General features: G+C 36.9%; 1 protein-coding gene across 1 annotated transcript in view; it reads right to left on the reverse strand.

Moving 5' to 3' along the window:
- The window catches only part of LOC127157484 (PH and SEC7 domain-containing protein 1), a 43,612-nt gene extending 31,397 nt beyond the window's left edge, over window positions 1–12,215 (reverse strand). The window contains exons 1-8 of the mRNA XM_051100748.1: window positions 10,620–12,215; window positions 10,342–10,459; window positions 9,589–10,105; window positions 9,060–9,506; window positions 3,294–3,485; window positions 918–998; window positions 658–770; window positions 513–571 (exon numbers count right to left, since the gene is read on the reverse strand). Coding sequence (XP_050956705.1) covers window positions 513–571; window positions 658–770; window positions 918–998; window positions 3,294–3,485; window positions 9,060–9,506; window positions 9,589–10,105; window positions 10,342–10,459; window positions 10,620–10,874 — 1,782 coding nt within the window. The 5' untranslated portion in view covers window positions 10,875–12,215. The remainder of the gene's footprint in view (window positions 1–512; window positions 572–657; window positions 771–917; window positions 999–3,293; window positions 3,486–9,059; window positions 9,507–9,588; window positions 10,106–10,341; window positions 10,460–10,619) is intronic.
- Window positions 12,216–15,908: the final 3,693 nt, after the last annotated feature.

Genomic DNA, 15,908 nt, shown 5'->3' on the forward strand with positions numbered 1-15,908 from the left:
AAGCTAAACAGAAATATAAAAAAAATATGTAAAATGAAACAAAAATGTTTCAAATATTAAAAAAAATAAAACAATTATTACACTAAAAACAAACAAACAAACCTAAATGAAAATTAGAAATAATGTCTTCACAGCTAACTGAAAAAAAGTTTCATTTGAAATGCTAAAATATCTAAACTGAACAAATAGCAGAAAAAAAAACAAGACATAAAATTGTGTAAAAGTACATAAAATTACTATCTATAGTGATTTAAGTCTCCTGTTGCTGCCTGTGTGTTGAGGATACAAATTCATGCACATTTTTAAATTAAACTTTTTACTCAAATTGTAATGGTGGCAATAAAAATGCATTAAACTGAAAAATGTGTGGTTTCAGTCTTTTGAAAGCTAATGCATGTTCTTGAATGTGTGCAACTACACTGCTGCATTGTTGTTGAGATGAAGATTTGACCCCCCATTACTCTTGTCTGTATGGTGAAGTTATAAAGCAGTTCATCCATGCGTTCACTCACGTGGCCGTGCAGGTCTGTGTTGAGCAGCATAAGGGCGCAGGTCAGCGTGTGGACACTGTCTGTGAAACACAACCACACATAAATACATATTTACACATGTACAGCCTCTTCATCATACATGACACTGAGAGAGAGAGAGCTGTACCTTCAGATAGTGTGAGAGATGAATTGCACTGCACATATCGACGAGAAAAATGTGCTAAGATTCGCTCTCTCTCTTGTGTCTCGCCCGTCAGAGCAAACTCTAGTAGAAATGCCCTGAAATAAACAAACAATAATAAACAAATGCCCTGACAGCAACACACACTGATAAAAAAAACACTATAGGAGTCTAGTATTTCTGTTCTGTCTGTGTGGTTAAGCAAAAACCTTTTTTTTTTTCATTCACATATTTAATGTGCTGACCTTAATGCATGGTCCAAAGTCATTTCAGTAAAATTGAAGTAACGCAGATATTCCTCTGCCACCAGGCGACTGAAGTCATTGCTAAAAAGGAGTCAGATATGAAAAAGACAATCAGAGAGGATGACAATGCAAGAACAAACAAGGGAGACACCGGAGGAAGGGTGACAGACACGACCAGGGCCTGTCAGAGATACACCGCTGGATGAACATTCCCATGATGCACCTGTCAGAGAGAGAAGAGCTCTTAGAGTACAGATGCTGTGAGCAATAAAAGCAGAGCCAGAGAATAAAAGCTGCATGAAACCCTGCTTTATATAACAGCGGCACAGAGACCGGCACAGGACGGACAGAGATGGACAAACCACAAGGTCAGAAAGAAGATGCTCATATAAAAAATAAAAATGAATTTAAAAAAAAAAAAAAAAAAAAAAAAACTTTAACATGTTTCTGGTTTTGCTGTGAAAAATTAAGAAGTGCATGCTATTTCTAAGAAAAATAATTGTTGTGTTGAAAAAAAAAAAAAAAAAAGTAATAACTTGCTCCACTGCTAACATAAAATAAAATAAAATAAAATGTGCTGGGCATAGAACAATCACAATTAACTGCATTCAACTGCATTCAAAGTAAAAGGTTCTATATATATATATATATATATATATATATATATTAAATGTACAAAAAAAAACCCTTTTATTTTGGATGTGATTAATCAGGATTAACCAACCCAGCACTAAATAAAATTAGAACAAAAAAATATAAAAATGCATAAAAAATCTAAATATATAAAATATAAAAACAAGCTGAAACAATATATTAACCCATTTAATCACACCAGTCACAATAGTGACCGTAAAAAGGGTTTTTATTTATAAAGCTCTAAAACCTTACTGACTGATGTTTTAGTGCACTTCCTGCAAATTGTCACATGACCAGAGCAGTTTATTTCCTGTATTGTATCTTGAGAAGATGATGTCTGCATCAAAGCTCCAAAACGATAGGCTAGTAATGTGTGTTAGCATAAAGATATGACAAAGGTTTTTGGTACACATTATCTTGAAGGTGTCTAGTATCAATATATGAATTAACATATATTCAGTTTCATTGAGTGTGGTGATAGAATTAGTAAACCTGTTGATGGTCACAATAGTGACCGGTGGGATAACAGTGAACTTAGGTATACAGTAAAAAGCCAATTGCAGCTGTTATTACAGTAAAATTTTGCAACAACAACATATTGCACTAAATAAAAAATTCCTATGTTACAAAAAATTCACAATATTCAAGTAGTACTAATATAAAAATCTGATGTTATATTTTACAAAAAAATAACAATTTTAAAATACATTGATGGTTGTATTGTTTGTGTTTTATCTCAGTGTTCCTATCAATAGTGTATAAGGTTTTTTTAAGCATAATGGTAACCCTAGAATGTGAACGAAGAGTTTAAAACAGCTCGGCTAAGATATATAACAATTTTATGACTGCAGAAATATGTTAATACATTACACGCATTATCCCACCGGTCACAATTTTCACACACTAAAAAAATAATTATTGATTATTTCAAAGGGTTACTAATGACACATCATTTGGATATTTTCATGTCTGGGAAAAAAATTGTGATTAAATGGGTTAATATTAGATTTTTTTTTTTTTCTGATGAAAAACCTAAATAAAAAATTAAAAATGTTGCCTTGTCAACTGACTGAAATACGTTTAAGTACCGCAAAGACTGAATGAAATTAAAATAAATTAAACCTAAATAGAAAAACAACAAAAACTAATAAAATAATGAAAGCACATATCAAAATAACTAAAGTATATAAAATATATATATTATACACACACACACACACACACAATTTATTTACATATTCAGTACAGTCTGGTGACACTACAATAAGGTTAACATCAGTTACCTGCATTACTTAAAATTAACTAACAAACAATATGTCTACAGCATTTATTAAGATCAAAAGTTATATCTATTAACATTAGTTAATGTGCTGTGATATGAATATAAACATTTTTATTAACTAACATTAACGAAGGTTCAAAATGCTGTAAATATTGCTCATTGTAAGATAATGCATTAACTACACTCTCAAAAATAAGGGCTCCAAAGGGGTGTTTTGCAGTTATGCCATAGAAGAACCATGTTGGGTTCCCAAAGAACCATTTCTGCATTTGAAAGGTTTCATAGATGTTCAAGGTTCTTCATGGAACCATCAATGCCAATGAAGAACCTTTATTTTTAAGAGTGTAATGTTAACAAATGAAGTTTTATTGTAAAGTGTTACCATATATATAAAGTAACAACACAAACAATACCACTCAATAACACTAAAATAACACACTTGAAGAGAATTCACTCACTTTTTACTCAAATGGCGCGCAACGTCGCACTTCCTGAATCCGTCAAGGTTGAAGAGGCGTTTGGCCAGACGTTTGGCAGAGTCTAGATCGGCACGGTTGCCGTTACTGAGGGTGTCATTACTACCCAAACCCAAACGCTCGCTCAGCTCCTGATCCAAATCTGGGTCCGCAGCAAAGCGAGGAGATTTCTCTCTGACCAAACACACAAACACACAAATAAGATCATCCTGCTGCTTGTTTATAAACATGGTTCTCATTCATTACAATGACATTCAGTACATCATCACAGAACCATTGCACTACTTTAGTATTTTTTAAGTGTTAAAAACACAAACGGATTAGGAATCACCATTTCATCTAAGATGAACCTTCATACTTTCCTATAAAAAGCATAAAAAAAACTTTTTTTCATATCAGTCGATATGATGTCCAATTTTTATTTCTTTCAAGCTTAAAGGCTGATTTTTGCTACAATGTAGAAGTTGCAAAAAACAAACAAACAAACAAACAAACAAACAAACAAACAAACAAAAAAACAGATGGTTAAATGTGGCTTTAAAATATTCTTTATGGTCAGAACATGACAATCACTTCATGTTTTTTAAATTCTTCACACTTTTTCCAGTCTTTTTTCCTTAACAAAATAAATATCTAAATAGAAAAAAATAATTTGTTTTATTAATTAAAAAAACTTGTTTTAATGAGCAATATTGTTCCAAGAAACATGTTTGTGTTACCTGATAATATTAACAATAATATAACATTTTTTGTCTCTTAAAAATACACATTTGATAGTAGCTTGAGTTAGGATGAAAATATAGATAGATGTTCATTATCAAAATCTGTAAAAATGGTAGCAACCTCATTTTAATATGGTGAAATTTAATTATTCTGACTGTTTGGGGTTTTATTTATTTTTTATTTTAATTAACCATTGCTCTTTCATAGTATCATTCATAGATCATACTAATAACATTTAAAATCACAAATATAGCACCTTGATACCATGGTAAAAATGTAATATGATTATATTTGTATGAAAAACAGTAGTCTAAATATATTTTGTATAAATGCATAAATGCTATAGCTTAAATAAAAAAAAAAAAAAACAAAACTGTAATTATGTTCCATTACTTCTTTCAATACATTTAATATGTCTACAGTAATAAAATAATAAAATTTGACACAAACATACCCACATTTACAACACAATACCACTGTCCAGTTAGTTCTACTACAGTAAATCTATAGTAAATGATGGTGATTTGTAGATTTAAAAGCCCCCTGGCTATATCGTTGTGCACAGTGTTTCTCCTGTTTGTCAGTGCTTTTTCATCTGGCTATAAACCGAGTCTTGTGTGTTTACCACTGAATTCAGACTCATTATTTAGCGAGCGAGACTCATTAGCGAGGGAACACATCCTCCTTTCCATGTTTTTCAATAATAAAGTCATAATTGAAGAATTAGGTAGTGCCCAAAAACATGTTAAACTAAATAATGAATGTTCTTTAAACACATTCAATGACATATTCAGAAAGCTTCTTAGTGATTTTACATTAGTAACAATGACGTGGTGTCTGTTGGATAAATCAGTTGCAAAGATAAATAAGAACCACAAACAACTTTACAGTCAGAGACCATTTCCATTTTGCAATTGTGTTAAATCGTTACTGTGCTCTACTGATCCGATTTCCCCTGGTTTCTATAAATGAACGTGGGACAGAAGTCCTCATCTCACCCCTTCTTATCAGTGACTCACACTAAATCCACACTAAAAACAAACCATGGGCAGAAATGTGTGAAACTCAAACAAAGACGTCTGGAAGCACAGACGTACTTCTTAAAGAGACAAGCACAACAAATGAGTACTTAGTCTATATCTGGGTTATTAGCATTAACTGAAACTAAGACCATAAAAAAGCATAAACTGAAATAAATTAAAAACATACATTTTAAAAAATTAAACATTTTATTTTGGCTACTTGCATAGAACAATTCTCATAAATCCAACATAAATTTCTCACAAATCCACACGAAAAACAAACCATGGGCAGAAATGTGTGAAAGGCAAACAAAGACATCTGGAAGCACAGAAACACTTTTTAAAGAGACAAGCATGACAAAGAAGTATTTACTCCATATCAGAAACATTATCATAAACTAAAACTAAAAATATATATTTTTTATAACTTGAAATAAAATATATATTAACTGAAAAAAAAATTATATATATATATATATATATATATATATATATATATATATATATATATATATATATATATATATATTAATAATTAAGTTTAAGTTGAAACACTAAAACAAGTAAAACGTAATAAACTAACTCTTATTCAAAACCACAGAGACAAACTTAAACTAATAATTAAAAAATAAATAATTTAAAATGAAAACACTAAAAATGTAAATAAAACTTAATAAAAAAAAAAGTTTTTTAAGAAACTAAAAAGATAAGTAAAGACAGCTACTTCTTATTTCTGGATGGATTATTTAGAGGTTAACACATTTAATGGTCAGAAGTAACTTTGTAAAACTAAAATATGAGCATTGTTTGCCTACCCTAGGTGTCCTGGGTTATGCATAATAACAGTTATGCTTGCCTTTTCTGCTTAATACTCCTATATTACATTTATTAGGTCAATGACAGATTAACACAGCAATACACTGATGATTTCCATTCTTTCCAAATAGTTTCTACCTGTACTGCATGTGGCAGTGGGCCAGGACGCTCCTCTCCTTCAGCGCAGAGCAATGCCAGCAAAACACAGAGTGGGCTTTTTTTCTCAGACCATTTTTGCCAAAACGCCTCTCTGATGTGACTCTGTGGCCCTGAGCCATGTTTGTATTAATGCTTAGCTTTTTGCAATCCACCTGAGCTGTTTGTCCAGTGACTCTCAGTATCTTCTTAGGTGTTTGTGGTATTTCTGCCATTTCAAACTCTTTGTGACTGAACGAATCCATCTTTAGATGATCCTAAAGTTTCAATCCATCTTTGAATCGTTTAGCTCACAAACTTGGTGGATATTTCCTTCCCAATGAGTTTCCCACTGCTTTCTCTCTCTTTGTGAATGTTGTTGACGCTCTAATGACCGTCTCAGTTCAGTGTGGCATGTAACATCTCTCAATCTCTCCCTCTATAGTGACTCCTCAGTTCACACGCACTTTAAAACGTACAAACCTCTTGCTTTCTTTCCCATGAGTTTCTATATAATATTGATCAGCTAAATAATGAGTCATTTGATGACATACATGCTGCTAACGAAACTCTGTACACACAGTTTAGTTATTTACCAGTGTGACAACCACATTCTCATCTAAAATTCACAATGAATTATAATTAAAAGCAGTTACTTCTGCATTTACAGTAAGTGTGGTTGTCAGTCATAAAACTTTGCAGTACAGATTTGCAGTAAACAGTCAATGAGCCAGAAAAAAATATATCATGGTTTTCACAAAAATATTGGGCAGGACAAGTGTTTTCAACATTGATAATAATCAAAATGTTTTTTAAGCAGCAAGTCATGATTTCTGAAGCATCATGTGACACTGAAGACTGGAATAAAGATGCTGAAAATTTTTGCATCACAGGAATAAATTACATTTTAACAGATATTCAAATATAAAACAGTTATTTTAAATTGTAAAAATATTTCAAAATTTTACTGTTTTTATTACATTTTTAATCAAATAAATGCAGCATTGGCAAACATAAAAGCCTTCCCTGAAAAGCATTTAAATAAAAATCTTACCAATTCCAAATTTTTAAATGGTAGTGTATATACACATACAGTCCACTTGATGATTAACCTTATATTATTTTCTCTGTTCCTCTTTCCTATGTAGTGGAAACAGTTAAAACCCAGAATGAAAGAAAGGGAAAGAGCTGAAGAAAGAGTTCAGATTGGTTTTTCTGTGTCACTGAGCTTAACGTTTGGCTAAGCACCTCCACAATGCTGCTACTGTTCCTGCCATGCTAAATGAACAACAGACACATTTTAATTGGCATAACAAATGAGCACTCATTACAGACAACTAGGGATTTGATTGGTTCACACATTGGCTAACAAACAGTGTAAATCCATGATGTCATTATGTCATTGTATCCAAGCTGTTTCAACTCATGCATATTTAGCTTGGGGATTTTCAATACAATCATTTCTGATGAAACGTGTGATTTGATCAATAATGGCAATAGTAATGGTGTGCTTTGATTCTAATAGTGACGTCTTTTCTAATAGCATTAATGAATGACTGTCACCACCTAGTGGTTTACTTTAGCTACTACAGGATGGTAATGTAACAATGCAGTGCTGCACTGAGTCTTAATACATTTAACATTTACAACAGGTGCTAACTTTTCTATAAGACACAAATAGATGGGACACATATAAATCATCACAATATTCATCCTATAAATAAGGATTTGTGGAGCAACATTCCTCTGACTGTGAAAATAAATATATTTTTCAAACTATTTCCAGCCTCATGGGTTTCTGTGTCTCAAGGTGATCTATGTGGCAGTAACTTCTGTTCTCTGCCAGCGATCGGCTTTGCCTTTCATCTGTCCTTCACGCACACACACTCCTGTCTAAACTCAGCCTGCAGTCAAGTCACAGGCACGGCAGATGGAAAAGGTTAAACCGACAGACTAATAGGTCATTCAGAATCATTACACAGTAAATTAGCTACACTTGGATAGATAAAGAAAATATTGCTTAAAATCCACCCCAAGCAATTCACCCCTAACCTGTCAAACCAAGTCAAAAATGAAATGTGCATATATTATATGATAAATAAAATACATTAAACATGACATATTTTATTTACTAATCACAATATTAAAAAATGCCCTATTATTTACTGATTGTAGGAACCCAGGTTTAGAGTGTTATCTTGTTTTTGGAAATATAACCTGAACATCTTGGCATTTTCTTAAGATCTACCAAGATTCAAGTAGTAAACAGAAACTGCAGTGTTTTACTTCACAAGAAACTATTGCTTGCATACTCCCTCTGGTGGAGAAACTGAGCCATTGCAAGGAACATTTTAGCAGGACAGGTGTACTCGGGGCTTGTCCAAATACCTACACTTGTCTACTTACATGACGGATTTCCACTAAGTGTTCAAGTGGGCATGAAGACCACAACTTTTCATTACTTGATGGGACACACTTACAGTGTTGTAAAAATGCAAGTGTTTACAGAGCTTTAGATTTTCAATACTTTGCATTTTAAAATAAACTTCTAAATGTCTGTTCAGTAGTCTCTACTACAGACAACTTTTAATTAAGTGATAAAAAGCAGTTGCAAATGTACAAAATAAACCTATCTTTGCACCAATAAAATGTGCAACACTTTGTTTTACTACTAAGTTATATGTAATACTGTATCTAATTATTTTTAATGTTTAATGTACACTGGGAAAGGTTTACAAAACTTTCAATATCTCTGCAAAAAGTCTCACAATCTATTTCCAGAACATGATGCATGATGGAACACACTTAGCTTCCAGAGCGGTATTCATATGCATTATTGCTGTGGTATTAGTGTGCATTAAGGGCACTGAGCTTTTCCAAGTCCTGGGACAGTCTTTGTCACTTACTTCCTGCTGCATGCACACACTCTCAAGCGGCTGAGGCCGCAAGTGTGGGCATTTGGACAAGCCCTCAGAAAAGCATACTTACTAAACAGATGACCTTCTATAACTAGAGCACACTACTAAGTTCTTAGAAGTAAAATTACACAAACCTGGGCAGTGAAAGCGGTGGGTTGCTTTGCCAGCTCTGTCCATTGCGATCATCGGACCCGCTGCTGAGACGTTCGCTGGATGGCGCCCGTGTGGCATCGGTGTCCCCTGTTATAGTCAGCGCTGACTCTGAGAGGCTGGGCATCTCTACGTGAGCCAATGGGGCGAAGCTGAGCTCCACGATTTGCCGGGCACTCTGGTAGATCTGACCCTGCACCTGTGGAGTCAGTGTGGGGAGGTCAAAGGTTAGGACAGTTTGAGTGCTAGAGGTCAGAGGGTCGAGACTGTCCAGACTGCTGTAGGAGGTGCCTTTGGCACGGTGTGACTCCATGATGTTCTCGAAATGCCGACTAAATGTGTCCAAACTGTCTCCAGACCTTCTGCGAGGACCACGAACCAGGATGGGTGATTTTAGAGCTGGGTGGTCGTTAATGAAATGATCGTGGGCCCTAGAAAAAATAGGGTTGTTATTTCCGATATTCTGAACCATCTTTTAATAGTTTAAATAAATGTGTGTTTGCTACTTCCCACCTCTTTAGCATCATGCTGTAAAACTCCTCTTCCTCATCTCGCTCCTGATCGGCCAACAACCTCCTCACATCACCCTGCATCCTGACAGTGACCCAGCTCGCAACATCCTCCTCTTCCTCCTCCTCCTCCTCCCCATCCTCCTGTCCATCTGTTCTTTCATTGGGCATCTCTCCTAGCGGGCTGCTCCCAGCACAGGAAGTTCCCATGACACTTCGGTTACTTCCAAATGCTGAGTCAGCATCCTCTTGCTCTGCTAACAGCACCTCATCTATGTCAGTCTCCCGGTAACATCGTAACGGAACAGCGTCCAGATCAGTCTCAGAGTATTTCAAAGTTCGCCGAATTATGCCTGTTTTGGGGGAGGTGCCTGGGGCAGCAGGGGGAGGAGTCACTAGCTCCACCACCACGTGTTGGACATCATGATTAGCTCTGAGAGCAAGCTCCTCCAATGGCAGATAAGAAGGCGGGATTGGGGTGGAGTGGCCACTTGGTGGTGCTGTGGAGGATTCTGGAACATCTGGGAAGATAATCAATATTCATTCAGGTGGGATGAGAAATAAATTTTGTGCCACTGACACAGAATATTTTCATGTGAGAACACTCACTGCGGTAAGTCAAACACTTTGATTCACTTGAAACCATCTAAACAATCTTCTGCTTTAAAATAAAACCATGAAATCAACACTTAATTGCTACTGATGGAATCAAAGTAATCATTAAAACTGATATTACAGAGGTCAACAGACTACTCACTCTTCTCTCGTTCGCTGGCAGTGTTTTCTGCTGGAGTGCCAAACAGAAACTCCCACTTGGCACGAGCAATTTTCTGACAGTGCAGAGATGGACCTGGCACTAAAGAACCGCCATCAGACTGCAACACCCACACAATATAAACACATTAGCTTATAATAAAAAGTGAACTCGATGTACTTGCAAACAAAGGGCCTCATTTATCTTAAAGTTCTTAAAGCACTGTAATGAACACTGTTAGAATTCAACCATTAATGCAAAATGCTTTTATGAAGTCTTACCTGTATTCCTGATGATGGGTGATCTGATTGGTTGCTGTTTTGGCTGGACTCAGGTGAGATGCAGTCTCTGTCTCCCAGGCTTCCCGTTACTCCACTAGAGCTTGGGGATGACCCAACCAAACCCTGGTGATCTCCAAACCCCTGTTCGAACTCTCCTCTCTCCCCATCTCCCTCTTCTAATACCACCGGCCCTAGAAGCAAAGCCTGTCTTCTCCTCCATTCTGCCTGTCTCTGTTGCTGTGTTAGCCTGGTCATCTCCTCTACACTTTCCCCAGGGCTGTGATTTGCTCCACATACCGAATTGGTCACATTCTCCTCTCTTCGTCCTACGACCTCAACCCTATCACTTTTTCTGTACACTGGACTGCTGCTCTTGAGATTACCTTCAAGTTTTTCAGACAAACTGAACTTGCCTTCCTCTTTCTTTGCCTGCTCTTTCCACTGCTGTCTAGATGTCCAGCTGACCGGAGAATCGTCCACACTCTGACCAATAAACAACCGCCTGGAGATCTCCACGCTTTCTGCAACGACATGGTCATCCCAGTCCTCATCGTCCAGGAACCAGGGTTCCACAGATGTCCACTCCTCTCCGGTGTACTGCGGAGGCTTGTGACGGTGTAAAGTGGGGCTGTCAGAGACTGGCAAGTCAGCTCTAAGCTGACGAGGATCTCGGAGTGGAGAACACACGTCTGCTTTGGACAGACTTGGACGAAGAAGACGAGACGGGAGGGCTGGGGAATCAGGGTCTCCTCCCACTGGGACAGAACAGATTGATGATTGGCCAGGTCATCTCTTAAATCTGAGCTCTTTGTAGCTGGGGCTTTATGCACCCCATTTGTCGTAGAATGGTCTTCATGCACTGGTATGTTCATCTTGACAGCCGAATGCTGCACTGGACTCTGCTGTAAGGACTGGTTTTCTCTAGAAGGATACCCATAGTTTGTGCTGCTTGGAGTAGACGAACCCCCGAAAACAACAGGAGGTGGCGAACTTCGGACCTCATTGAAAATTGTTGACACCTTGGTGGCCTCTTCTGCAATCTTGCGGGCTATCTCAGGACTGTTCAGAGCTGAGGAGTTATTGCTTCCACTCAGCTGGTTTAAACCATGAGTGGGTGTATTTGTGAGGCTGGTCCTTTGCCCTGACAGAGGCCTGTCTTCACCCCGGCTTCCCCAACTTTGACCGACTGGAGCAGAGCAATCTTGTTTTGAACTGAGGTTCTGATTAGGGCATCCTTGGGACCTGGAGGTGGATTTCTGCTGGTTGTTGTGCCCTGTGTGGGATGAGAGAGCATCTGATGCTGGGCTTTTGGGGACACCACATGCAGCTCCTACCCTGCCTGGGTCAGGATCATGGCGGTAGGCACTGCAGTTTGGCACTGGTGGACCTGCCCAAGACTGGCATCGTTCTCTGTGCCGTTGATGAAACTCCGGACTCCAGTCTGAGCAACGAGAAAACTTACACCTCAACTGGGGAGACCCAAATTCCTTCAAGGCTCGCTGTGTTGCAGCTTGACCGATAGGATCCAAAGCAGAACCAATGTGCTGGTGAAAGGGACTATTATTGCAAGAAGATTCCGCAGGTCGTGACCACACCGGATCACTACACCTCTTACGTGGGCAAACCTTACCTTTTATTCCACCAGGACTATTACAAGGACTCTCTACGGTTTTGATCTGGGCCTTCTCAATGTAGCTGAAAGTGACTACGGACCTCTGTCCGAGCTCTGGTTTAGAGTTCTTATGATGGCTGCAGGCTCGACAAGGCGTTCCGGGACCAGATGTCCGTCCGGAATATGACGAGTAGGCATGTTTTAATTGTTTACTGTCAATGTTGTTATTGAGGCCAGAGGACACCTGTTGGAAAGGCTCCTGCTGGGGAATGCTGCATCTTTGAGGGGAATCTAGAGAACTGTGTGAAGGCTGCAGTCTGAAGCTAACATTTGGTTTGAATGTGCTGCTGGGAGGTGCGGGAAACCCAGATGCTGCCTGTGCTAATTTGGTCAAAGCTTCAACGGGACCATCTTGCTCCACTGTCGTCTCACAGGAACTACCTTTCCCATCTTGCTCTGGTGGGGATCTCACCTCCACATACAAATGAAGGACTTTCCCAGTTTGAGACATGGCGTCATAACAGTACAACACAAAGAGACCCTGTGATGAAGACTGAAGAAGAGATGAACAGAGAGCGTTCTGGTTGGTTTGTGAATTCCTGTGACTTGTCTGCGAGTGTATTTTTAGTTCTTGGAGCTGCCGTTTTTCAGATACCCTCTCCTGCCAGACCAGCTACTACAGACGGAGATGGCATGGACCATTACACCTAGCACATGAAGAAAGACAGACAATTAATAAAGTGCAATTGTTCAAATGCTACATGTACATATTGAGATGCTCTTCCTTGCCACAGTCAGCCCTGGTTTTCTCAAGCTTTTTAAACTGATGTCACTAATGCATTTGTGTAAAGCTGCTTTGAAACAACTTTTGAAGAGTTATGTGAACAAAAATGACCTAAATATTCAGTGTCACAGGTACGTCATGGGTTGCAAGTGTCATTTCATGTTAACATTAACTGCTAAAACAAGGCCTGTAAGGACAGCTAAAATTCCTCCAAGATCCAAAACGTGCAAAACAAAGCAATGTGGCAGAGAAGTACAGTACATTTCTCAGTCATGACATATCAGTAGAAATACAATTATAGAGAAGCAGCAACCCGATTATATCAGCAGCGGTCATTTGACTCATTTTTTTTTCACTGATGACATACTGACTCTATCATTCACCCATCTATTTAACCAGTGCACTCTAATATTAAACAAACAGACAGAATGTTCTCCAGCAGAGACTAAATACACTTGAAAAGAGACTTCCAGACTGCATTTCATTGTCATACTTTTTTAAAAAAAAAAATCGACTGCCTGTGTTTTACCTTTTTTCACAATATTTATTTTTAACAAAGCCATTCTGTTTGAGAAATGCCAAATTGACCATCTGCATGAAGGACAGGCTTATTTACTGCGTAGCAGAGAAATTAATCCCTAAAATCCTATGTAGTTACACACACACACACACACACACACACACGCACACACAGATTTACATCATGTGCTAAACCTTAGTGAGTCATACAGTAAACTCCCATTCAGGCCTGCAAATATTAGCACTAGCAGTGTGTATTTAGAAGAGAATACTGATACACCTTCCCCTAAACCATGTAGGGGAAATTTCATATAAAGGAAATAAATCGACATGAATCGGGCATGCTTTGCAGAATGCCATGATTGACCAATCAGATTCAAGTGCTCCATACATTTTCACACATGCTTCTGTGCAAATAAGCAATTGTGTATTATTTTACGTGGAAACATGATGCTCTCCTGGAAAAGTGCTTCCTGTAGCCTTTGAGACGCCCGGTGATTGACTGAAGGATCTTTCATGTGTCACACACATATACACTAAGATGCTCTGCTGAAAGTGCAGGTGCATGTCAATGACATTGCTGCTGCAGCACAAGTGAAGGATAAATGAAAGCCACTCATGTCAACAATCAATCAGCGAGACTCTGTGAAACAGGGCATGCATGCTCACAACCTTTTATTTTCCCAAAATGAAAACCTCTACTGACACCATTTACTCAGATAAAGGCTCTTTAGAGGGAAGCTGGAACCACTATAACTGAAAAGTGAAAATCCACACAACCGAAAGTAATGTACTTCAGCTGGCTCGCATTAAAAGTACATGCCTGGTATCTGGACCAGGTCAAGGTTTTAATGGTAAGCATGCCCCAGTTAGCCCCTGCTGGTAGATGCCGTAATAAAACCATCTGGACACAAAAACATCTTTTCCATTGATTATGAGCTATTAAAAGTTACATCATTTCTGCATTTAAGCTATATGTGCATTTTCATCAATATGATCCAGCTGAGCTACCTGAAAACTAATTTTCTACAGACTTTCAATCAGATGATTTTATTTTAAAGGCATGACCTGTGCACATTCAAAAGTATTCAAAAGTCTGATTTCTGTAATTTAAACTTATAAATAAGCTGAATTTTCAGGATATTAAAAGGGTTTAAACAACGAAAAAATATGATGTAAAATGAAAACAAATTATTTCAGATTCTGAAAAAGGTTATCACAAATCTCACAAATCTGACTTTTTTTCCCTACAACTGAAGTGTATATTTCACAATTTGGACTTTACTTTTTGCAAATCTGAGACAAATAAGTTAGAATCGCAAGACATTTGAGAGATATAAACTTAGAATTCAGATTTTTCCTTTATATCTCACAATACTATTTTTTGTTTGTTTGTTTGTTTCTGCCACTGACATTTTCATCTTATAACTGAGATTTTTTTTTTTTGCAATTCAGATTTTATATGTCTCACAATTTCTAAATGTAATTCTGAAAAAGCTGAATTGTGTGAATCTGTGGTGGAAACAGGCTTCCATAACAAATCAATATCAAAGCAACAAACATATAAAAGCAAACTTTACATCCGACTACACTTTCTAGAAGTTGTAGTGTTTGGTGTTCATGTGTGCAATTGATTTGAGCAAACATAACAATTACTCATTTAAATTTAAGGAAAACTAACCTATAATACCAACCAACCAAAAATAAACACTTTATCTCATTTTTTTGAGCCAACATGAAATAAGGATTAAATGCCAGATGTATTTTACTTTTTGGGTTAAATATTGCTTTAAATTGTTTAAGCAATTTTGCACATTTATTTGAATCATAATTTGGTGTTAAATTGTTGACCTGATTAATATTCATTATTTAATATCCATGAGGCCATTACAGCCTCCATATTAAAAATGTGTTGCAGTGTCACAGTCTCTGTATTAAAACACACTTGTGTACAAGCAATCTAGCACACACACACACACACACACACACCAAATCTGAAGTTCATATTTCACAATTTGGACTTTGTTTCTTTGCGAATCTGAGACAAATAAGTCAGAATCGCAAGATATGAAAAGAATTGAGAGATATAAACTCAGAATTCAGATTTTTCTTCTGAATTCTGAGTTTACATCTCACAATACTGTTTTTTTTCCCTGTTTGTTTGTTTCTGCCACTAACATTTTCATCTTACAATTGAGATGTTTTTTTATATCTCGCAATTCAGATTTTGTATTACTCAATTTCTACTTTATTCTCATAATTGTGAAAAAAAAAAAAAAAAAAAAAAAGTAGTACTGTGTGATGAAAACTTTACCTTTTTTATTCTGTGGTGGAAACAGGCTTTAAATATAATGTTTAGGTTAGGGAAAAAGGT

This window comes from Labeo rohita, unplaced genomic scaffold, assembly GCF_022985175.1.
Source record: "Labeo rohita strain BAU-BD-2019 unplaced genomic scaffold, IGBB_LRoh.1.0 scaffold_109, whole genome shotgun sequence".
NCBI classification, from domain to species: Eukaryota; Metazoa; Chordata; class Actinopteri; order Cypriniformes; family Cyprinidae; genus Labeo; species Labeo rohita.